The 25,394-nt window shown below is 39.3% G+C and overlaps 1 protein-coding gene across 4 annotated transcripts in view; it reads left to right on the top strand.

Annotated features, from left to right (window-relative positions):
- The first annotated feature begins 741 nt into the window (after nucleotides 1-741).
- Nucleotides 742-25,394, top strand: part of LOC143040325 (proton-coupled folate transporter-like) — a 37,157-nt gene continuing 12,504 nt past the window's right edge. Inside the window, exons 1-7 of one of the 4 annotated variants that reach the window (XM_076211246.1) lie at nucleotides 742-767; nucleotides 15,860-15,998; nucleotides 16,912-17,122; nucleotides 17,330-17,478; nucleotides 17,586-17,782; nucleotides 18,137-18,291; nucleotides 23,385-23,618. In XM_076211246.1, the coding sequence (XP_076067361.1) occupies nucleotides 15,897-15,998; nucleotides 16,912-17,122; nucleotides 17,330-17,478; nucleotides 17,586-17,782; nucleotides 18,137-18,291; nucleotides 23,385-23,618 (1,048 nt within the window). In that variant the 5' untranslated portion in view covers nucleotides 742-767; nucleotides 15,860-15,896. The other 3 variants (XM_076211245.1, XM_076211247.1, XM_076211248.1) reach the window with 3 other exon arrangements.

Genomic DNA, 25,394 nt, shown 5'->3' with positions numbered 1-25,394 from the left:
TATATATATATATATATATATATATATATATATATAATATATATATATATATATATTATATATATATACATATATGTATATATATATACATATATATATATAGATAGATAGATAGATAGATATGTATATATACATATATGTATATATATGTATATATATATATGTATATACATATATATGTATACATATATATATATATATATATATATATATATGTATATATATATATATATATATATATATATGTATATATGTATATATATGTATATATATAATTATATATATATATATATATATATATATATATATATATATATATATATATATATATATTTACATGTATGTATATATATGTATACAAATATACATATATACATATAGATATATATATATATAATATCATATACATATATATATATATATATATATATAATATGTATATATATGTGTATATATATATATATATATATATATATATATATATATATATATATATATATATATACATATAATATGTATATATATATATATTATATATATATATATATATATATATATATATATATATATATATATATATATATATATATATATATATATATATTATATATATATTTATATATATATTTATATATATGTATGTATATATATTTACACACAATGCAACAAGTTATGACTGAGCATAATATTAAATATGGTTTCAGGCTCTATCACAGTGCTGAACAAACAGTATCTACGTACCAGCGTGATATTTTGTGTAGGATTTTGTGCGTCGAAAAGTTGTTCTGTTATCTAGTATATTGAAATTTGTGATCATGAATATAGTATGCACATATGTGATCGTCTGTGAAAACACTTTCTTGTTTGTCTCGCTGATAGTGAACTTGTTGGTAAACATTGGAGCCTGGTTAGTTAATTAGTCCAAATATATTTACGAAACACGCTTACAAAGATTTGGCAGTTACCTCTGGAATGTTATTCGTTTCTTTTATTGTAGACTTAATGTTACAAATTTTAAATTATCATATGACGTTCGCAAACTTTATTTAGTGCTTTGTTATGGTTAAGCTTTACTAATAAGGTGTGGTTTCCTATTACGTTTACAATATGAAATTGAAACTGGTGAATTACGATTATTAAGTCGATTGATTTTAATGTTATTCATTAAACTACGTGTTTTATTAACGTTGGTAATCGTTATTCATTAATTATAAGGCCCAAGGCCAAGGCACATTGTTACTTGTATGACTCCTTGTTGTTGTGGATATATCATAGGAGCATGATATAATAATAATCAATAGTGTCTGTGAGAGGTGATTGTGATAAGTTTTAAAATGGTTATAGTGTGTTAAGAGACAATGAGCATCATATCACCTAGGACAACATACGATACGACTCATAAGCTCCATGTCACAGACTGGTCTTACCTGTGTAGAATTTTTTCCCCATGTTATGTGCTTTTGTATCTCATCAGAATTTCTTTGGTAAGTCTTCAGAACAACACAGATCATTATCTTTCATGATAGATATGTTTTCCTGATTTTGTGTGTGTAAAATAAAGGGAGTTTCCTCAATAACTGTTTCACTACAAGGTCAAGAGAAATTACTTTGCCATGAAGGTATCAGTATCGTATTTACAGATGGGACTTCCAGGATTCATGAGCCTTTGTGAACAGTTACTGTCAGTTTAATTCACTCCTTCTGTCTCATGGTCATGTCTTATTGTATGTCTCAAATCTATAATGAGACAAAACCAAACTAACCATTGGATCAAGGATCATCATACATATAGACGTGTCGCATTCCTTCATAGTATGTACACATTACATATCACTGAACATGATGTATCCTGCTGTGAATTATTAAACACACAGCCATACACATTGCTCAGTCTACATACCAGTAAATGTTTTAGTTACATGTTAAACAAAGCCTTGAGACTATATCAAGACTATTACAATCTATTCAAACTGGTTCATTTAAATCAGGTTAGGTATGGTTAGGCTAGGTAGGTGTAACCCTCGTGTCAGCCCTCACTCATTGATATGGTAACTCACTTTCTCCAGTTATAATCTTCTGTCAAGGTGAGTCAGATCTCTCTTTTCTTCTATGTCTTACTTACAGTAATTCTTATACACAACACACTCTCCAAAGTTTTTCCAAGGAATCTCCTGAGAGCACATATACAAGATTCTATGTGAGCTTTCCAGTGACATAGTGATTCCATTAGTCCAATGATCTTTATATTTAAGATCTTCCTAAAGGGCATGATCTTACATTCATGAACCAAATAAATTTTCTCCTCCACCGACCACCCTCTCACCAATCAGATTCTTTGTTCAATGTTGTGTACTTAGAATAATCTCGAGTCTCTTCATGATTCTCATGTAGGTTACAAAGAAATGTCATATCAGCAATAATTAAATATATTTTCAAGCTCCAGAGCCTAGCTATTTTATTACCTACACAAAGCAGACTCAGGCAGTGTACTTGGGCTGTTATTTACAAACAATATTTTGTTAGCTATACAAAGTGAAAAAGCAGACTCAGGCAGCTCGCTCAGGCTATTATTTACAGGTAACCTACCTCTTCTCTACCAGCCTCTTGCAGGGTTCTGGCACACTACAATTCTCATGCTGGTAAATGTTGAATTCTCTTTAATATCTTTATCCTTCTGATTACAATCAGTGATGTTAAGGCAGCAGTAATTAAGAAGAAGAAAAGAATAATTATGAAAAGAAATATACCATAGTTATTATAAAAGTTGTTTATGTTTGACCCCAGTGGATTTAACTTTCTTATATTCAAAGGTGGTGATTTTCCTGGGGAGGTAATGTTGATATATGTGAGGCTTTATCAGTTATATGTATTGTATTCAGGGTGTTAGCAATTGTGGAGAGTGTCCCTGCATGTATTTCACATTTGTCAGAAACTAAGATTGGACTTTCAACTGTTTTTAATTTAGGGCCTAATTCAGGACAGATAATAGATACTCTGGTTTTGTTTGGAAAAAATAGGAAATGTGAATTTCCTATGTTACTATGAGTTATCTGGTTTATGAATATATTTTTGTAGTGACAGTTCTGCATTACAGACATATTCTTAACTAGTGAAGCTTCTTAAGAATTTTTTAATGCTTCACAGAACATGAAAAGAAAATCATAATACAGGTATAGATTCTTGTTTATGATCTTAAAATTCTTAAGGTAATCATAAGAGATTGTACTCTCTTTTAAAATCTAAAACTATACTTATACAATGATTACCAAGGTTCCAGGTTTCACAGGATTCCAATCCCAGGCATACACCATACATATTGGTATTATAATTCCAATCTTCATCTGTAAAAATTGGTGGTATTAATATTAAGTTCATACATAATATGATCAATGTATTTCTGATATTCTTCAGAACTAAGTTTCCCCAATAGAATGTATAGAATGGTATCTTGTTTTTCTTCATCAAAAAGAGTTGTTGTCTCGCAGTCATCATTATCACAATTGTTATCATTATTAAGTTCTATCATAGTCCTTTTTAAGTCATCTGCATGTCTAACTAACACTTCCCAAGTTTTTAAGTGTAAGATCTTGTGTTTGTTTCCACCTGCAAAATCAATTATTCTATATGGACCAGAGTATCTTGGTGAAAGTTTACTACTGATTGTATGCATTGTGGCCATGACCAAATCTATTTGTAATTCTATTTTGTGTGTTATTTTATGTTGTTTCTTCATCTCTTGTGAATATTCTGTCATGTGTATAGTTTGAAATGTATGTATCCTATTTGAGATGTAATCATCTACATTATACACTGGCTTCGGTTCTGCAGTTAAGATTTCATATAGGAGAATTTTGTCTTCCCCATAGATAATATAGTGTGGAGTTTTACCTGTAGTTGTATTGATTTGGTTATTGAGTGCACATGTAACACAAGGAATCCAATTGTCTCATGTTATACTATGTGGGCTTATCAAACCTCTTAGACAATTTATAATTCTCTTATTTAACCTTTTCACAACTCCATTCCAAAAAGAAACGACCTTTTCCCTACACTCTTTTCACTACCAGGCCCATATGCACATACAAAAACCTACATCTCCCTTTCCAGTTTCACCTTCATCCTGATTAACCTTGAAGAAACATCCTTCCACTCCACCACATGTTTACCTATCTCTTCACTTACTAGTATAGCCACCCCTTCTCTCCCTCTTCCTCACTTCACTTCTGACACCCTCCCAACAACACTCCCAAACTCAAACTTGTCCCTCCATTTCAACTTAGTTTCACTCAGTGCCAACATATTCATCTTTCTTCTCACAAACATACTACCTATCTCTTCCCTTTTACTCTCACCTGTACCACATCCATGCACATAAAAAGACACAAACCTTAGGGTTTTGGTTGGAAAACTCCTAGACTATCTTATGTCTTTGCTTTATTTATATATTTATTTTGTATTTTTTCATTTTTAACATATATTTATATATATATATATATATATGGATGGAGAGGGGGGGGGGGTCACCGAATTAATGAAGCGGCCTTGCTGTGGATGTGCTGTGTCCTGAGACACTGCTTCTGACCCAGGAGGTGCCAGGATGTGAGGGAGGTAAGATGGTGGAGGGTAGTAGAGTATGTAGGGGATGGAATGGGTGGGAGTGGTTTCTATGCCTTTTTCTTTTTGGCTACCTCCTGTGTAAGGGGGAAAAAGCCTTTAGTATTTGTATTTTTTTTTTTTTTTTTTACAGGGAGAATGATACCCAGTCCTTTTGGATAGATTTAAATGACTGCATAGAGGGTTTGGTGAGAGGTGTCAGTGTGGTGGTATTGGGAGACCTTAATGATTGGGTAGGAACTGAACCAATAGATGGAGTGGTTGGGAAGTGTGGAATTCCAGGAAAAAATCATAGTAGAAAGTTTATGGTGGAGATGTGTCTAGAAAGAGAGCTGATGATAGCAAATATAGTGCTTAGGAAGAAAGTCAAGCATAAGTACACATGAGAGAGGATGGTGGATGGAAGGGTGGTAGATAAAGCATTAATGGACTACATAGTGGTAACCAGGAAAATAGTAGGAAGAGTTTTGGATGTACATGTTCTAAGGGGAGAGAGTGGGGGGAATATCAGATCATTTTTTGGTAGAAGGTAAGTTGAGAGTGGAGAGGAGAAAGAGGAAAAGGACAGAAGGTAGGGAGGTGCTTAAAGTAAACTCCTTAAATGAGAAAGAAAAGAAGGAGTACAAGAAGATGAGAAGAGAGTGGGAGGGAGTGAAGATAGAGTAGAACTAGGGGTGGAGGAGGAATGGGGATGGTTCAAGGAGGGAGTCACAAGGTGTGCAAAGATGGTGTGTGGAACAAGGAGGACAGAAGGGAATAGAAGAAAGGGTAGTGAGTGGTGGGATGAGGAAGTAAAGAAGGTTGCAGAAGATAAGATGCAAGCATTCACAGATTGGTTATAAAACAGGACATGAGAATCATATGAGAGGTACAAAGAAAAGAGAAGTAAAGGATAAGATAAGGAGGCAAAGAAGAGAGCAGATGTGAAATGGAGTAAGAGTATGACAGAAAATTTTTAAAGTAATAAAAAGGTGTTTTGGAAAGAAATTAAGAGGGAAAAAGGAGGTGAATCAAGTAGAGAAGAAAAGGTAAAAGGTGCAGATGGAGAGATGGCAGTAAGAGGAAGATGGGCAGAGTATTTTAGGGAATGGATGCTAAGAGGAGATTGTATGAAGGAGTGGTTGTGCCAACACCACTGTATGGGGCAGAAACATGGAACATAAGAGAGGAGGAGTTTGAATGTAGTTACCTAGTTGTATCTTATGGGAAGGGGAGCTATGTTTGTGGTGTCCCATCTCTAGTTTGCTCTTAAATTTGTGTGTAGTTTTTGCACACACTATATGTATTTACCTACAGTAGTTGTATTTTATGGGATGAGTGCTATGCTCGTAGTGACCCGTTTTTGTATCTCCCCGCATCCAGTTTGTTCTTAAAATCTTGTATAGTTTGGCACTCACTGTTTCCCCATTTAGTTTGTTCCACTCTGTGTGAGAACTTTTTTTTTTTTTTTCCCTCAAATCTCTTCTGTAACTGCCCTTTAGATTCGTCTCATGTTACTAGTGGGGTCCCCCAGGGCTCGGTTTTGGGTCCCTTGTTGTTCATTATGTACATAAACAATTTAGGCAACGGGATAAATAGTGATTTTAGTAAGTTTGCGGACGACACTAAAATAGGATGCCTAATTAGGTCAGGAGATGACGCAGAGATTCTGCAGGATTATCTTAACAAATTGTTCATATGGTCTGTGAAATGGCAAATGAACTTCATTATCTCTAAGTGTAGTGTGTTAAACATAGGGTTACACAACCCCAAAAATAGATACAGCTTAGATAACACGCTTTTAGAGAAAACTGAGTGTGAGAGAGACTTGAGAGTTCTAGTGAGTCCGGAACTTAAAACCAGGAAACAGTGCATTAGTGCCAGGAATAAAGCTAACAGAGCATTAGGTTTCATTGCTAGGACGGTAATGAATAGAAGTGCAGAAGTAATTATTAAACTCTATCTAGCGATAGTTAGACCCATCCTTGACTATGCGGTACAGTTTTGGTCTCTGTCCTACAGAATGGACATCAATTCACTAGAATCAGTACAGAGAAGAATGACCAAAATGATACATGGACTCAGAAATTTGCCTTACAAAGAGAGGCTTAAGCACCTTAACTTACACTCTCTGGAAAGATGCAGAGTGCAGGGTGATCTAGTAGGGGTGTACAAGTGGATCAAAGGCTTTAACAAGGGTGATGCAAACAAGGTCATCATATTAAAACAACAGGTCAGGACTCACAGTAATGGTTATAAACTGGACAAATTTAGATTTAAAAAGGAAATAGGCAAGAATTGGTTTACTAATAGGGTGGTCAACGAATGGAATAAACTTAGTAACCATGTAGTAAGTGCTGAAACTATCAGTTGTTTTAAGAAATGGTTAGACAACTTTATGGATGGGGATGACAGGTGGTAATGAATACGGAGCTGCCTAGTGTAGGCCTTATGGTCTCTTGCAGACTCCTTCATTCTTATGTTCTTATGTCTTCTTGTTTCTCTTCTGTCCCATCTTAATAAGGCATCTCTATCAAGAACTTCCATTCCTTTCATAATTCTGTAGATAGCAAATCATCTCTTTCTCTTCTCTGTTCCAGTGTTGATAGATGTAATTTATCCAATCTTTGTTCGTATGTCAAATTTGAGAGTGTAGGTGCCATTTTTGTCATTGCTATTTGAATTCTTTCCAATTTCCTTATGGTTTTTTTGTTTTGTACTAGGTGCCCATAGTGCCACAGCATACTCCAGTTTAGGTTTTATCATTGTAATTAATATTTTCTTTACCATTTCTTCATCCATGTAGTCAGAGGCCACTTTCATTAATCTTAATAAGTTAAAAGTCTCTCCAACTAGTTTATTAACATGTTTATCAGGTGTAAAATCACTTGAGATAGATAATTACTCTTAGGTCCCTTTCTGAGTCGACTTTTTTGACTTCCTTGGTACCAATTTTATATTGACCCAATATTCTATTTTTGCTTTTTCCAAATTCCATTATACTGCATTTCTTAATGTTAAAGTTCACTTCACACTTCTGACTCCATTCCCATATTTTGTCTTGGATTTCTTGTAGCGATCTGCAGTCTTCTTTTGCGCTTACTCTCTTAAGTAATATGGCATCATCAGCAAAGATGTTCATGTAACACTTCACTCCCTCATCCATATCATTTATGTATATGGCAAACATTAAAGAAGCCAATACAGAGCCCTGTGGGACACCACTTATCATATCTTCCCAGTTCAAGTTCTTGTCTCTAAGTACCACTCTTATTTTTCTCTCACTTAAGAAATCTTTCATCCATTCCAGTAGCTTACCTTACATTCCTCCTATTATTTAAATTGTTCTTATTAGCTTTTTTGTGGTACTTAGTCAAAAGCTTTCTGCAAGTCCAAGAAGGCACAATCTGCCCAGCCATCTCTTTCTTGTATTATTTCTTATAATCTTGAGTAAAAACATATTAAGTTTGTGGTACACGATCTTCCACTTCTAAAGCCAAATTGTTTAGGGTTTAGTATTTTATTCTCTTCCAAGTGTTTGATCCATTTGTTCCTGATAACCTTTTCACATATTTTTGCTACTGTGCTTGTAAGGGATACCGGTCTGAAGTTTGTAGGATTTTCTTTGTTTCCTCCTTTATATATTGGTATGATGTTTGCATTTTTCCAATCTTGTGGCACCTTTCCTTCTTTGAGTGAGAAATCTATTATCTTGTATAATTTGTCCATTAGTTCATCTATACACTCTTTCAATATCCAATTTGCAATTCCATCTGGTCCATGTGTTTTCCTAACATCTAGGTTTTTTATTTGCTCTCTTATTTCTTCTGTGTTACCTTTATTTCTTTCATTTTGGGGGATCTTTCTCGTCCATCTTCCCAAATTTGTGAGCTCTCAATTATAAAAACAGACCTGAAATTTTTCATAACTTCAGCCATTTCTATGTTTGAGGTGAGGTGCCTGAAAAGTATGGTAGGGGTTCCTAGGCTGGATAGAGTGAGAAACGAGGAGGTGAGGAGGAGAGCAGAAGTGGAAAGGGAGTTGGGAGATAGGATTGATGAAAGAGTATTGGGATCGTTTGGACATATGGAAAGAACAAGAGAAGAAAGATCAGTAAAAGAGGTGTGGAAGGCAGAGGTGAAAGGAGTGAACATGAGGGGGTGACCAAGGATGAGATGGATAGATGTGGTAAAAGGGGCATTGGGAAAGAGGGGAATGTCTGTTGAGGAAGGATGGGAGAAGACAGAAGATAGGGGTGAATGAAGAATGGTTGTATGGATGATGCTGTGATGCATGGGAGTGGGTGGGAGATGGGGTTGGGAGGAAGTTTGTGTGAATGATAATTTCATGCAGCCTGAAGGGATTTCTCCCGATCTTTGTCTGTATGAGAGGACAGATTGGGGGGTCAACGATTTAATGAAGTGGCCTTGCTGTGGATGTGCTGTGCCTTGCTAGACTGCTTCTGACCCAAGGCAGTGGACAAGATGCAGGGATGACCCGTCATCCAGGAGGAGCCAAGATAAGAGGGAGGGAGGGGGTGAATGGGAGTGGAGTATGTAGGGATGAAATGGGTGGGAGTGATTTTTATGACTTTGTTTTTTGGCTACCTCCCTTGTAAAGGGGAAAAAGCCTTTGGTATATGTATGTATGTAGAACTCCATTGCTCTGAGGATGATTGACTTGAATATTAATTTTGTTTATCTTAACTCCTTACCTGGCAAGGATGAGTAAACACGTTTTCACCCAGTTTTTCTTTTTCAGTGTGCAACAAGTAAACTCGTCCAAACATAATGTTTCAAAAACAGACACAGATGAGTATAATCATTGTATTAGGGCCCTTCTCAGCCATCAAAAAAGTATACTCTGTGAATTGTACATCTGGTAACTGTGTCTCTTCTGCCTCAGGATGTATTTGTTAGTGATAAGATATCAGTCAAATGAAGCACTCATCGCTTTTGAGCTCATACATTCATTTTTTTTTTTTTTTTTTATGAATTATATCCAGATGTTTAGCTCAGAAGATGAGAATGAATTTGAAACTTTAATTAGAAGCTTGGTTTACTAATAGGGTGGTCGATGAATGGAATAAACTTAGTAACCATGTAGTAAGCGCTGAAACTATCAGTTGTTTTAAAAAACGATTAGACAACTTTATGGATGGGGATGACAGGTGGTGATGGATACGGAGCTGCCTAGTTTAGGCCTTATGGTCTCTTGCAGTCTCCTTTATTCTTATGTTCTTATGTTGGATACATCAGATGAAAGTGTGAGTTCATTTGATGATGGCTATTCTCTCTCAGGTGAGGAGGAGGATTTACGACATTGGTGTCGACATGATGTGTTTGAACAAAACACGCTTCCTCCACCACCATGCTTCCCATTCACTGGAAATCCCGGATTATCAATTGTAAAATAAGATATAAAAATGAGTAAAATAAGTGTGTGATTTCCCTTTACTTTTGATTCTAAAGTTGGGAAAAAGACAATAAAAAAAGGGAAGATGAGTTGTCCTGTTTTTGCCAGAAATGGTATTTTCAAAATAGAATTTCAAGTGAAATATTGGTAATAGATAAAAAAAAAAATTCCATAATCAGTATGAAAAAACTATAAAAATGGACAATAAAAAATTTGTCTTAAAATTAAACATTTCCTCAAAAAAAAAAAAAACTTGGGAGTAGTGAAATTACAGATTTGTTCATATATTACTGAAGCAATTGTTTCAGCTCTCTTATTTGGAGTAGGTTGTAAAATACAAAATCTTGAATGATAATCGATGGCAACAAATACATATTTATATCCATTTTCAGACATGGGTATCTAAATGAACTCTTTCCCAAGGTTTCTGTAGTATGGGATATGATAGCATAGGAGCAGGCTTATGTGTATTTCCTTTTACCTCGGCTTATGTCAAGCAATTATCAAAAGTGAAGTAAATATCTCTCTTCATGCCTGGTTAAAAGTATTTAATTTGCGCTTGTCTATGTGTTTTATCTTTTCCTGGATGAGAACTATAATCACTATCATGAAGTAATTTTAATACCTTTGGTACCAGAGTTTATGGAATTACCAACTGACTTACTGGGCCCCTAGAAATATCCTTCCCACTTTGACTGTTTTTCTATACAAAAGTCCATTGATTAACCTTTTCAATATTTACCTAGTTGTATTTAGCTAGTTGTAATATACAGGAGGGGAGCTATGCTCGTAGTGACCCGTCTTTGTATCTCTCTGCATCAAGTTTTATCTTAAAATATTGTATAGTGTTTGCACATACTGTTTTGTTGTCTAATTTGTTCCATGTATTTATCACTCTGTGTGGGAAACTGTTCCTTTTCAAGTTTTTTCTATAACTATCCTTTTCTAGTTTTTTTCCTTGTCCTCTCGTTTTACCATTGTCCCACACTAACAAGTCATTCCTGTCTAAAACTTCCATTCCTTTCATTATTCTGTATATAGTCAGCAAATCTCCTCTTTCTCTTCTTTGTTTCAGAGTTGGTAGATTCAATTTGGACAGTCTTTGCTCATATGTTAGCTCGGCGAGAGTCGGTGCTAGTTTGGTTGTCGCTCTTTGTAATCTTTCTAGTTTCTTGATATTCTTTTTGGTACTAGGTATCCAAAGTGATGCTGCGTACTCAAGTTTTGGTCTTATTAGTGTAGTTAGTATTTTCTTTATCATTTCTTCATCCATATGAGTCAAATATCATGTGCACATCTGGTTGCCTGATGTACAATTTAGCATCACAGTACATGCATTACAAAATATAAAGATACTGATGTTATACATGTTCTCTTAAACCCTAAATAAATATAACATCACAGGAAACATGATCAAGCCTGTTCACAGAATACGGGGGGTCACTCAGCTACTACAAAACATATAATCAGGAAGCCGACACTGGCATCCTCATATACCCCACTCGTGGCTCATAATGCATACATAATGAAATATTTGGAGGAATACCTTTTGGGTTCATCAAGTACTGTACCACTTTTCCCAAGTCTGATCTCTTCTTTGTTCCCTTATGATCAATTCATCATCTAATGTTACTAGTTCATTAATACTGCAGATAAAATTGATCAACCCTGTCATTGGTTGGCTAATACTCCTAGATAGTCCATCTGCTGCAATCTTCTTCCTACCTGGAATGTATTCAAATTTATCATAACATTCTTCTTCTTTTCCTGTTGACTTTTCCCATGGGGAGGGTTGGCGTCAGGATGGGCATCCGGCCATTAAAACACCCTGCCAAATCCAATGGATAGGAGTCAAGAGAGTATCGAAGAAACTTATCATAACATTGAAGTGTAGTAAACCACCTGGCCAATCTGCCTCTAAGATTCTTATGCTTGAATAAGTTCTGAATAGCTGTATGATCAGTCCATACTCTGGATATCCCAGTATCATATCTCTCAAACTCTCCAGTGAATATATCACTGCTAATGTTTCCCTTTCAGTAGTGGAATAGTTTCTGCATTGTTACAAAATCTCAAAATGAAAGCTATCGGTTGCAATTTTCCATCTCTTTCTTGTATCAGTATGCCTCTTAACCCTATGTCTGACACAGCAGTACAAAAAATGAACTCTTTATCATAATTAGGAAAAATGAGAACTGGAAAACTAGTAAGTTTATCTTTCAACTTGTCAAAAGCTTGTTTGTTCAGGTCCCCAAATGAACTTTGAATCTTTTCTAAACAAAGAATTTAATGGATTAACTATGTCTGCATATCCCTTAATAAACTTCCTATAATATCCTCAGTCCCAAGAAACTTCTAACATTCTCTACACTGTTCGGTACTGGGTAGTTCTTTACTGCTTCTACATTTGAGTTCACTGTACCAAGTCCATGTCTATCTTATCTCCCAAATGAATGACACTCGCAAAAACTGACATTTTTCAAGTTTCACTTTAAACCCTGGTTCGTCTAGTCTTAAGAATACCAAATCCAATTTCTTAAAGTGCTCCGTTGCTGTTTGGGAAAATGTTAAAAAAAAGATCTAGAAATACACTGGCTGTGTTTCCTAACAGCCCACCTAGTAGTGTATTCATTAATTTCATATAAGTTAATGGACTGATACATAACTCAAATGGCATTCACTTGAACACATAGTGTCCCATTGTTGTACAAAATGCTGTATAATCTCAAGAATCTTTATGCATCTCTGCCAGAAAGCTGATTTGATATCTAGTGCTAAAACATCAATTCTCAGTTCCCAAACTACAAAGTATATCTGCTGTTAATGATAATGATAGTTGATCAGGTATTGTCTGTTTATTCAATTCCCTATAGTCAACAACTGGATACATGTTACCATCTGATATTGGCATCAAAATCAGTGGGAAGTTCTATTCAATTTGAATAGGTTCTATGACATCCTGCAATGACATTTCAGTGATCAGTTTACAATGGCTAGCTTGGAATGTGGTAGTGTGTAGGCTGGTATATAAATAGGTTGAGTCCCTGGTTTTAATTTGATGTGATATATATATGTGATATGCTTTATAGTGTTTTGGCCTAGGATACTAGCATAGAGTAGAGCTCCGTAGTGTTGTGGCGTGCCCCGACCATTGGTGACGCTTCCAGTACAAGGACTATGTTATGGCCGACAAGGCCTCATACGTGTACTAGACGTGGCATCGTCTTCGCTCAGCGTAGCAGGAGACAGTTCCCCTCAAGACAGTTCATACCCGTCTGTCATACTGTGAGCATATGGCGCTTCATGTACACATAAGCCACAATAAACGTGTCAATCGTCACCCCCCCCCCCGCGTTTCAATTAGCTGCAATCATAACATGGTGCAGTGAGTAGGATGCTTGCAACAGTGAAACATGAGACAATACGCGAATCGGTGGCGCGCACGTGAACGAAGCACTGACGGAACTAGATGAATAGGCAACAGTGTACATGCTGGATTGTGAGTGCAGTGCCAGCAACAGTGTGTATGCTGGATGGTGAAATGCCGTGCGATAGTGTGGCGCGCCTTCGTGGACACGTAGTGATGCGAACAAAGACGCCTTTCATCCCACTGAGCCTCTCGGCCGCCGTCCTACTCGACGAACCGCAACCCGTGCACGGAGCCCATCCGACTCAGACAGGCTACGTGAACAACAGGGGCTTTTCATCCTGCTTTGCCCTGCCCGCCGCTATTGCAACTCCGCGCGGAGCCCAGCTGACCCACGCAGGCCACGCCCACCCAGCCTAAGAACTGGTACAACGCCTCTGCTCCCTCGCTGCAGTTATGTCACTGCAGGAGGTAGCAACCAACTGCCGTCCACACGAGGCATTTATGGTAACAGTTTTGGACGTCAAGGAGGACCCACACGCATGTGCCGTGTCGGCATGCAAAGGGTTCCACGCCAGACGCATGCACCCCCGCCTCAGCGACCCCCCCCCCCTCCATATAATCGAGGGTAACAGTCTCTGATATCAAGGAGGACCCGCGCGCATGCGCCGTGTCGGCATGCCTAAGGGTTACCCGCCAGGCGCACGCACCCCCTCCTCAGCGCCCCCCGCCCCCGCACCTTCTCCCGGGAAGGCTAGCACCTGCCGCCCCTGTGCCTGACAGTCCTGATCGCCCTGTCGTCATACGCATCCATATGCTGTGTGACACAGGTGTGGACGTCACGGCGATAAGCACTCGGCACCTAGGCAGGTTGGGGATATCAAGAGCCCTACAGCCGCCGCTCTCGGCACCGACGTACGCGGCCGACATATCTCACATGCCCCCCGCAACGCCGCCATACGGATTCATGGGGATGTCCAAACACCCTCTCCTTCGGCTCGGCCATAGTCCCACCCAACTTCCTGAAATCTGTCCCGGCAGTGACATAAGCGAACAGGTGCGCCTAGCTAACATTACCCATTAACAGCTCACCGGCCGCCGCTCGTGACTACTTCCTACGGGAAATGAGCAACGTGCTGGTCTCCAAGGATGACCTCTGCACCGCCCCCCTAGGGAAGATGGTGGGTCTCTCCCCCCCCCCCATGAGAATGTACCTGCAAACTGACGCGACGCCCCTCGTCGTCCACACGCCCAGGTCGATACCGTACGCACTTCAGGTTCAAGTGAAGGAAGAACTTGACTCATTGGTGCAGCAAAGTATCACCACGCCCTCCTCCAAGACCACGGTCAGGGGCACTTATGCCTCGCCCAGTGTGGCTCGCGGTTTCTGACGGACGCCGAAACCCAATATGTCATTATCACTGGAGATGATTGCTGTCACCTGGGCCGCATCCAAATGCAAACCATATAAGTTTGGATTCCCCCACTTCTCGTTGATGACGGACCATCGTCTGCCCATCCCCATCCTCACGTCAAGAGCATCGTCACCAGAAACGCCGGCGCTTCGCGGGGACGACCCGTCACCCGACGCCGACGCCGATAGGACGCTTTCAAGACTCCGGATTGCGGCATGGATAAACCCCGCCTACGGCCACCCGCTTACCTGCGTGTCCTCTGGGTTCCCGCCCGACCGCCTCGCCCTACCCAACTCCATCCCTCCGTATTGGAAGCTCCGGGCCGCCCTCTCCGCCTACGGGGAACTGGCGCTGTACGACCAGCGCGTCGTCGTTCCCGCCACCCTACGAAAGCGCCCACCGGCCTCCGAAGACGCCGCCTCATCGCGTCCCGTCTCCTCGTGCGCGGATCCCCCGACTCCGCCCCCGCCAGTCGCCTCAGCTCGCGAATAAGCATACCTCTCGCAATGGTCCTGCGAGCGTGGTGGTGGGGGGGGGATAGTGCTTTGGCCTAGGATACTAGCATAGAGCAGGGTACCATAGTATTGTGGCATGCACCAACCATTGGTGACGCTTTCAGTACAAGGACTCTTTGTTATGGCCAACGAGGCCTTATTCATATGTGTACTAGATGTGGCATTGTCTTTGCTCTGCATAGCAGTAGACGGTTGCCCTCAAGTCAGTCCATACTTGTCTATCATACTGTGAGCCCATAGCACTCCATGCACACCCACAATAAATGCATCAATCGTCGCCCCCCTCATTTCAGTTAGTTGCAATCATAAGAGTATGTATGTATGTAGGTGTGTTTTTTTTTGTTTTTGTTTTTTCTTCTTTGTTTTTTTTATGTACTTGCCATGTGTCAGAAAATGCAGGATGCACCTGAAACTGTCTCCAAAGTTTAAGTGCATAACTATAAAGTTTCAACTGCTTTACCATTGCATTCTGTTTGGTCACAATTGTTAGTTGGTCTTTGGCTTTGACCCTATTGCTACTTGATGATTTAATTGACTATCTGTTGCTCCCACAGTTGAGTGAAAGCAGGAAAGTGGCTCACAGTTGGAGCGATGGCAGGTGGTTACAAGGTGACTGTAGAGCCAGTGCTTCTGTTGCACATGTTGGCAGTCTTCATGCAGATATTCACTCTGCAAGACCTCATCTATGCCAAGGTATTTCAGTGATCAAGATACATTTTAAACTTTGATAAGCTTGCTTCAGTGAAGATTGATGTATAGATCATCCCTCATATGATGTATTTGGGTTGTAATCTTGTACTTGCCATGTAAGATATATATTGATGTGTGAAAAAATATTTACTTTGACCTTGCAAAGAACTATTGTAAAGAAGATATCTCAGAACTCAGCATTTCTATTTTTCTCAACTGAGAGCTGTTCATTTGAAATTAGAATTATTGGATTTCTTGTACAGTATTTATTTTTATAATGAAAAACACAAACAAGAATAATATAATTTATCAAACAGACAAGAAGACCATCTCTCATTTCTTCAACCATTGACAATTCTTTATACATTCCTGTCTTCTGCACTCTCTTCCATTTTTGAGTGAAATAATAAGAATAATTACTATTTCACATATAACATGCAAACATTGCAAAATATCATAATTAATAAGCATATCATGCTTTTTTATACTGGGTAACTGGTGGAAACCTTTTTAAAACTACACGAGTCTGTTTTGCACAAAACTGATAGACAACCATCCCAAGAAGTATCATGATCTCAGATATGCAGAAGTGGATGAAGTACAATAACATACAGTAACACTGCATGATTGCATCCAAACTCATTTTTCTGTTAGACATAATGCTAATACTTGTTAGATTTGTTGAACAAAACATTTTCATCTTCCCCACTTGATGTCTTTCATTTTAAACTGAGTTTTTCTACCTCACATGCATTTTTTCCCATCTTTTAAGCATAAAAAGATTTTAGGTAGGGTTTGCATTTTGTACTTACAGTACAACTTGCATTTTATGATAGTCACTGTCTTTGGTTTCGCTTCGTATTTCTTACACATCTTCCGAAGTAATGTATAATGATTGAAGGTTTTATTCTAACAGGTGTGTCTCCAAACATTCAGTGAAGATGAGTGTACTGATATTTATGACACTAGCAATGCAGAAGTTTTGAATAGAGTACAAACAAAAGCTTCCCACTGGGTGTTGAGTTCTACGCTGAGTATGGCCCTTCCATCCATCATTGCTGCTCAGTTTATTGGATCATGGAGTGATACTTATGGTCGTAAAATTCCTCTGATTTTGCCATCTTTAGGTATGGGTTACATAGTTATATATGTTATTACTATAGAGAGTATTTACTTTTTTCAATATTTATATTCCACCTTGCCATGATTAGTTGGATTTTATGTAGTTTTGTTACCTTTTTTCTGTATTTAGTTCTTTTTTTTAACGAGATTAGTAATTTTTTCTCTGTGTGCTCATTTGCGTTACTAATAGTTTTATTTGGTTACCCTTATAGGTGGCATTTTTTCTAGTCTGGTGTATATCATTATGAGTGTGTACTTGTCTCATGTACCTGTGGCGTATGTGATTTTGGCATCCGTCATCAGTGGAACCTTTGGTGGATTTGCAGCCTGCATCATGACCTGCATGAGCTACATTGCACAGGTCAGTCAGTCATGATTTTATACGACCAGAGGCAACAGTGAGTAAAAGATACTCTGGTCTGTGAATGAAAAAGTGCGTGCACATACAGCACTCTGTTTCAATTCTAGGTTTCCAGCATGCGGGCAAGGACAATGCGAGTTGGAGTCATCGAGAGCATGGTATTTGTTGGTGGGACAATGGGACCCTTCATGGGAGGCTGGTTGCAAGATGCAGGGGGAAGACAAGTTGTTTTCACAGTAATCCTAGCCTTGCATGCAGCCAATGTCATCTATATAATCTTTGTTGTCAAGAATATACAACCAAGGTAAGTGATCTGTATGTTTAGAAATTAGTTGTTTAGCCCTTAGTATTTGGTCTGTTTCTGTTGTTACTTTCCTCATAGTCCTGTGGTGGGAGATAAAAATGTTGCTACCATATTCCCTTATATGCCATAAAGAACAAGTAAATGGGGCAAAGCAAGGGGATTGGGGATTCCCCATTTTGTATTTTTCTCATGTGAGGAGTCAAGGCATGATTTGACTTGGCCTAAAGGGCCATAAGTACATTCATATACTGTATGTTTGAATGATGAAAAATACACTCACTGTATCTTTGTGTTTGTTACTCTTTAATGTACTGGAAGATTATGTTTCCCTAATGTATATATCTAATCTTTCAGACATCCTCCTCAAACAAAATGGTGGCAAGCTGGCTTTAGTTTCCGGCATTTACGCGACTCTCTTTCAACAATCATCAAATCTAGACAGGAGAATCGAAGGACATATCTCTTATGTCTTCTCCTTGCTGCTTCCTTTGTCATGATCTGCTCTTCAGGTCAGAATTACATAGTTTATATACATTACATTACTTTTTTTCCCATAGGATAAGAATGTAGTAGTTTAAGAGGGATCAGTTTATTGAGTGTAGATAGGAAGGGGTATGGGCATGTTGATTGAGAGGATTAAGATGCAAACAGTGATTGGGGAAGAGTAATGTAGGTATAGGAGAGGAAGAGGATACATGTACTATGTGTGGTAAGACAGGTGTGTAGAAAATAATGATAATATTATCATGATCTGAGTGTGATTTACTATCTGTGACCAGAGACAAAGATATTTATTTTGGCCTTGATGTGAGAATAATCAAGACAAGATATCCAGCTGAGGGATTGAGGAAGTTGGTGACAGAGTTTGGGAGAGTATGTGATAGAAGAAAGCTAAAGATAATGTGGGTAAAAGTAAGGTGATGAGATGTACAAGGGGTGAAAGTGGCAGCAGACTGGAAGTGAACATTAAGGGAGAGCAACTGGAGGAAGTGAATAGTTTTAGATACTTGGGTGCAAATGTGGCAGGAAAGGGTGGAGTGAAGGTGGAGGTAGAATGTAGATTGAGAGAAGCGAGTAAATGCCTTGGTGGATTGAAGAGTGTAATAAGGAATAGACATTTGGGAATGGATGCTAAGAGGAGACTGTATGAAGGAGTGATTGTGCCAACAGCACTGTATGGGGCAGAAACATGGAACATAAGAGAGGAAGAGAGAAGGATTTTGAATGTGTTTGAGATGAGGTGTCTGAGAAGTATGATGGGGGTTACTAGGCTAGATAGAGTGAGAAATGAGGAGGTGAGGAGAAGAATGGGGGTGGAAAGGGAGTTGGGAGATAGGGTTTATGAAAGAGTATTAGGATGGTTTGGACACATGGAAAGAATGAGTGAAGAAAGACTAGTAAAAGAGGTATGGAAGGCAGATGTGGAGGGAGTGAACATGAGCGGACGTCCTAGGATGGGGTGGATGGATGGGGTGAAGGGGGCTTTGGGGACGAGGGGAATGTCTGTTGAGGAAGGACGGGAGAGGACAGGAGACAGGGGTGAATGGAGAATGGTTGTATATGGATGATGTTGTGATTGCATGAGGTGGAATGGGCGGGTGGATGGGGGGTGAGGTAGTATGTGTGAACAAAATTTGACGCAGCCCAAAGGGATTTCTCCCCGTCTTCTCCTTTTATGCATGGGGGGACGGAGAGGGGGGGTCGCCGATTTAATGAAGCGGCCTTGCTGTGGATGTGCTGTGTCTTGTGACACTGCCTCTGACCCAGGGCAGTGGACAAGGTGCAGGGATAACCCATCATCCAGGAGGTGCTAAGATAAGAGGGAGAGTGGAGGGGTGTGGAGTGTATTCAGGGATGGAATGGGTGGGAATGATTTTATGCCTTTCCTTTTTGGCTACCTCCCTTGTAAGGGGAAAAAGCCTTGGTATATGTATGTATGTATGTACTTATTTTTAGACTGATATTGATAAAAAAGAAAATGGAGATTTGTTTATTTCATCAAATCTTCTCAGTAAAATGATACCTAAACTACAACATTAATATTCCCTATTCTAAACACACAAAATAACCCTTATGATAGATATAGTATGATGGATATTTGTCAGTATCACCATTAATAAATCACTTAATCCTTCAAGTAGATTAAGTAAACTTTGCCAAATAATGATCACCCATATGTTCATCAAAGATTTGTCTTCCTCAATCTGGAAATGGTTTAAGATTCTTTACTTTTGTCACTGAAAATATTTTCTTTGATCTGGAGCATATAAAAATTTAATTTTCTATCAGATTGAGTATGACTTGGAGTTCTTACCACTATTTACTAGATGATGGCAGAGGTGGAAGGAGTGAATATGAGGGGGCATCCTAGGATGAGATGGATGGATGGGGTGAAAGGGGCATTACAAAAGAGAGGAATGTCTGTGAAGGAAGGACGGGAGAGGACAGAAGATAAGGGTGAATGGAGAAGGGTTGTGTATGGATGATGATGTGATGCATGAGGGGGAGTGGGTAGGGGGTAGGGGGTGAGGAAGTATGTATGGGAAAAATTTGACACAGCCCGAAGGGATTTCTCCCTGTCTTCTCCTTTTCTGCATGAGGGGATGGAGAGGGAGGGTCGCCAAATTTATGAATCAGCCTTGTTGTGGATGTGCTGCGTCTTGCGACACTGCTTCTGACCCAGGGCAGTGGACAGAATGCAGGAATGACCTGTCATCCAGGAGGTGCCAAGATAAGAGGGAGGGAGGAGGGTGGAGGGGAGTGGAATATATAGGAAATGGAATGGGTGAGAGTGGTTTCTATGCCTTTTTCTTTTTGGCTACCCCCCGTGTAAGGGGGAAAAAGCCTTTGGTATATGTATGTACTAGACGAAGGATTTTGTTTAGAAAGCTTGAGAGTGAGTATTTTCACTTTAGATTGAGTAGAACATTTGAAAACAAGATGTTATTTCTTTCTTGCTCCTAGTATCAGTCTAATTTCTGTCTTCGCTGCTTCTTGAAAGATAGTTTTGAGGCTTAGATATATAAATTCTTGAGGCTTGTAAGATTTAGGCAGACTTGATTAGTTATATGAAGTGGCGCAATGATTTTTAGATAAATAGCTAATATTTCGGCAAAGCCCAACTAATGAGTTAATTCTTTTCTTGAGTCTAGCTGAGAAGTCATAGATCATTGGTACATACATATACCAAAGGCTTTTTCCCCCTTACACGGGGGGGTAGCCAAAAAGAAAAAGGCATAGAAACCACTCCCACCCATTCCATTTCCTATATATTCCACTCCCCTCCACCCTCCTCCCTCCCTCTTATCTTGGCACCTCCTGGATGACGGTCATCCCTGCATCCTGTCCACTGCCCTGGGTCAGAAGCAGTGTCGCAAGACACAGCACATCCACAGCAAGGCCGCTTCATAAATTCGGCGACCCCCCCTCTCCGTCCCCTCATGCAGAAAAGGAGAAGACGGGGAGAAATCCCTTAGGGCTGCGTCAATTTTTTTTCATACATACTTCCTCACCCCCATCCCCCACCCACTCCCCCTCATGCATCATAGCATCATCTATGCAAAAGATCATTGGTAGACCATGCCTATTTTCAAAAAGTATTTAAGAATTTGATAACATCAATGAAATGCACAATAATCTCATGTTAATTCAATTTTTAGAACCTGACATCACATACACTTCAGTACAAGTCAAATTCTTGTACACAGCATCAACTGCCTTAGGAATGATCCATCGCACTACTCGCATTATAAAATATAAAGTCACTGCTGTATTACTTGTTCCCTTTTACTCTGAGTAATAATAAACACAGAAAACATGATCAAACCAGTTCACAGAATCTGGGGGTAACTCATGTACAACTACAAAAAAATATATAATCAAGACGCCGACACTGGCATCCTCAAGTACCCACTTGCACCTCATGACACCTATGTAGTTGTCATTGTACCGAAGTGGTTAATATAAAATGCAGAAACTAGTGACATCATGTCGTCATTACTTACGCCCTGTCACCTCCAAGCTATGCAACACTACACATCACCATGAAATTAAAGTTTTGCCTTCCTTTACATGGATATTCAAAATATAAAATATTATGCATGGATTATGGCAATATTCACAAATTTTGTAATGTGCTGTAGTAATATTGATTCATAGAGCCTGTGTTAGAATTAGAAATGGAGAGAGCGAGTGGTTTGACACAAAGGAGGGACTGCTAGGGATGTGTCATGTCACCCTGGCTGTTCAATATGTATATGGATGAGGTATTACAGGAGGTAAATGCAAGGGTAATGGGCAGGGGATTCAAGATGGTTAAAGAAAATGGAGAATAGTGGGAGGTAAGGCAATTGTTGTTTGCTGACAATAGTGCACTTGTGGCAGGACCAGAAGGGGAACTAAAGAGGTTAGTGATGGAGTTTGGAGGGTGTGCCAGAGGAGAAAGTTGAAGGTAAATGTGGGTAAAAGTAAAGTGATGAGATGTACAAAGGAAGAGGTTGGCAGCAATTTGTGAGTGAGTATTAAAAGAGAGAGACTTGAGGAAGTAGATAGCTTTAGATACTTGGGGTTGGGTTACATGTGGCAGGAAAGGGAGTAATGGAGATGAAAGTAGATTGTAGATTGAGAGGAGCAAGTAAGTGTCTTGGAGGATTAAGAAGTGTAATGAGAAATAGACATTTGGGAATGAATGCTAAGAGGAGGTTGTATGAAGGGGTCATTGTGCCGACAGCACTATACGGGGTGGAGACATGGAACATAAAAGAGGAAGATAGGAGAAGTTTAAATGTGTTTGAGATGAAATGTCTGAGAAGTATGGTAGGGGTTACAAGGTTGGGTTGATTGAGAAACAAAAAGTTGAGGAGGAGAACAGGGGTGGAAAAGGAGTTGGGAGATAGGGTTGATGAAGGAATGTTGGGATGTTTTGGACACATGGAAAGAATGAGGGAAGAATAATTGTTAAAAGAAGTGTGGAAAGCCGAGGTAAATGGAGTGAACATGAGGGGATGACCAAGGATGAGATGGATGGATAGGGTGAAAGGGGCATTGAGGAAGGAAGGGAGAAAGCAGAAGATATGGGTGAGTGGAGAATGACTGTGTATGGATGATACTGTAATGCATGGAAGAGTGGGGGTGGGGGGCTTAGGGAATGGTTATGTGTAAATAATACTTTGATGCAGCATGAAAGGATTTTACCCCATCTTCTCTTTTTCTGCATGTAGGGACAGAGAAAGGGGGTCACCAGTTAAATGAAGCGGCCTTGCTGTAGATGTGCTATATCTTGTTACATTGCCTCTGACCCAGGGAGGTGGGCGAGATGCAGGGATGACCTGTCATCCAGAAGGGGCCAAGATGAGAGGGAAGGAGGGGTGGTGAATGAGAGATGAATGGGTGGGGATGAAATGGGTGGGAGTGAAATTATCCCTTTAGACTTTGGCTGTCTCCCTTGTAAGGGGGAAAAAACCATTGGTATATCTATATATATAATATTGGTTTATTGAAAGTGTAAGATTTTGAATACTAGTATTTGTTTTATATATTCAAATTGTGTAAAGTATATCATATTTTAAGTTTTTGTAGTTTACAATATATGTTTCATTTACAGGAGAGATGGAAATTTCATATCTCTTCGTAAAGGACAAGCCTTTACAATGGACGCTGGACAAGTACACATGGTTTATATCATTGAAGTATGCCCTTGGTGCAATGTCTCTCCTTGCCATCCTGCCTCTGTGCCGAAAATTCTCAGACACAAAGATTCTTTTCATTGGTCTTCTCGGCAAGATGTTTGGTCTTATCTTACTTGGATTTGCACAAACAGACACAATGGTTTATTTTGGTAAGAAAAGTAAAATTATTTATATTTGTCCTTCAACCCTCCTCCTGTCATTCTCTTATTTTTTTTACTTCTTTTTATGTTATTATATTATTATTTCTTTCTTTGAAAGATGAGATGGATGGATGGGGTGAAAGGGGTTTTACAAAAGAGAGGAATGCCTGTAGAGGAAGGATGGGAGAGGACAGAAGATAGGGGTGAATGGAGAAGGGTTGTGTATAGATGAGGCTGTGATGCATGAGGCGGAGGAAGTATGTATGAGAAAAATTTGACACAGCCCGAAGGGATTTCTCCCTGTCTTCTCCTTTCCTGCATGAGGGGACAGAGAGGGAGGTCGCCGAATTTATGAGGCGGCCTTGCTGTGGATGTGCTGTGTCTTGCAACACTGCTTCTGACCCAGGGCAGTGGACAGGATGCAGGGATGACCCGTCATCCAGGAGGTGCCAAGATAGGAGGGAGGGTGGAGGGGAGTGGTATATATGGGAAATGAAATGGGTGGGAGTGATTTATATGCCTTTTTCTTTTTGGCTACCCCCCATGTAAGGGGGAAAAAGCCTTTGGTATATGTATGTATATGTATATTATTATTTTCATCTATCAATTTAGAAATGAGTATTAAAGGAGAGGCTGGAGGAAGTGGAGAGAGCTTTAGACACTAGAGGTCACATGGAGCAGGAAAAGGAGTAGTGGAGGTGGAAGTAGATTGTAGATTGAGAGAAGCAAGTAAGTGCCTTGGGGGATTAAAAATTGTAATGAGAAATAGGCATTTGGGAATGGATGCTAAGAGAAGATTGTATGAAGGGGTGATTGTGCTGACAACACTGTATGGGGCATAACATGGAACATAAGAGAGGAAGAGTTTAAATGTCTTGGAGATCAAATGTCTGAGAAGTGTGGTAGGAGTTACAAGGTTGGATAGAGTGAGAAATGAGGTGAGGAGGAGAGCAGGGGTGGAAAAGGAGATATCAGATAGGATTGATTAAAGATTATTGGGGTGATTTGGACATATGGAAAGAATGAGTGAAGAAAGATTGGTAAAAGAAGTGCAGAAAGCAGAGGTAGACATGAGGGGGCGACTGAAGATGAGATGTATGGATGAGGTGAAAGGGGCATTAAGCCAGAGGGGGATGTTTGTTGAGGAAGGAAGGGAGAAGGCAGAAGATAGGGATGAGTGGAGAATGGCTGTGTATAGATGATACTGTGATGCATGGAAGGGAGTGGGTAGGGATAGATGGGGGTTAAGGAGTGGTCATATGTGAATGATTCTTTGACGCAGCACAAAAGGATTTCTCCCTGTCTTCAATGTTTCTGCATGAGGGGATGGAGAGTGGGGGTCACCAATGAAATGAAGTGGCCTTGCCATGAATGTGCTGTGTCTTGTTGCATTGCCTCTGACCCAGGGCAGTGGGCAAGATGCAGGGATGACATCTCATCCAGGAGGAGCCAAGATGAGAGGAAGAGAGGAATGGTGAATGGGAGTGGAATGGATGGCTAATTCCTTTGTAAGGAATAAAAAGCCCTTGGTATATTTATGTACTTTTTCCATCTATATACCAAGGGCTTTTTCCTATTACTTTTATGAAAATGTTTAATGTTTTTTTCCATTGAAATCTCTTCCGTAATAGATGCCAGCAGTTTCTGTACTCATAATAACAATTTTTTCAACCCTTACAGGATGAAAGCAGAAGGGGTAGTTGTCAGGACTCCTTTACGTGAAAAGGTGGATGAAAATCTTGAAGTTCATAAAGATTTTGGGATCCAGTGTTCAAATAATTAGAT

The sequence above is a fragment of the Oratosquilla oratoria genome, chromosome 28, assembly GCF_046742065.1.
Source record: "Oratosquilla oratoria isolate Oo_2021 chromosome 28, ASM4674206v1, whole genome shotgun sequence".
NCBI lineage: Eukaryota > Metazoa > Arthropoda > Malacostraca > Stomatopoda > Squillidae > Oratosquilla > Oratosquilla oratoria.
This window is presented reverse-complemented; position numbering and strand designations above follow the sequence as displayed.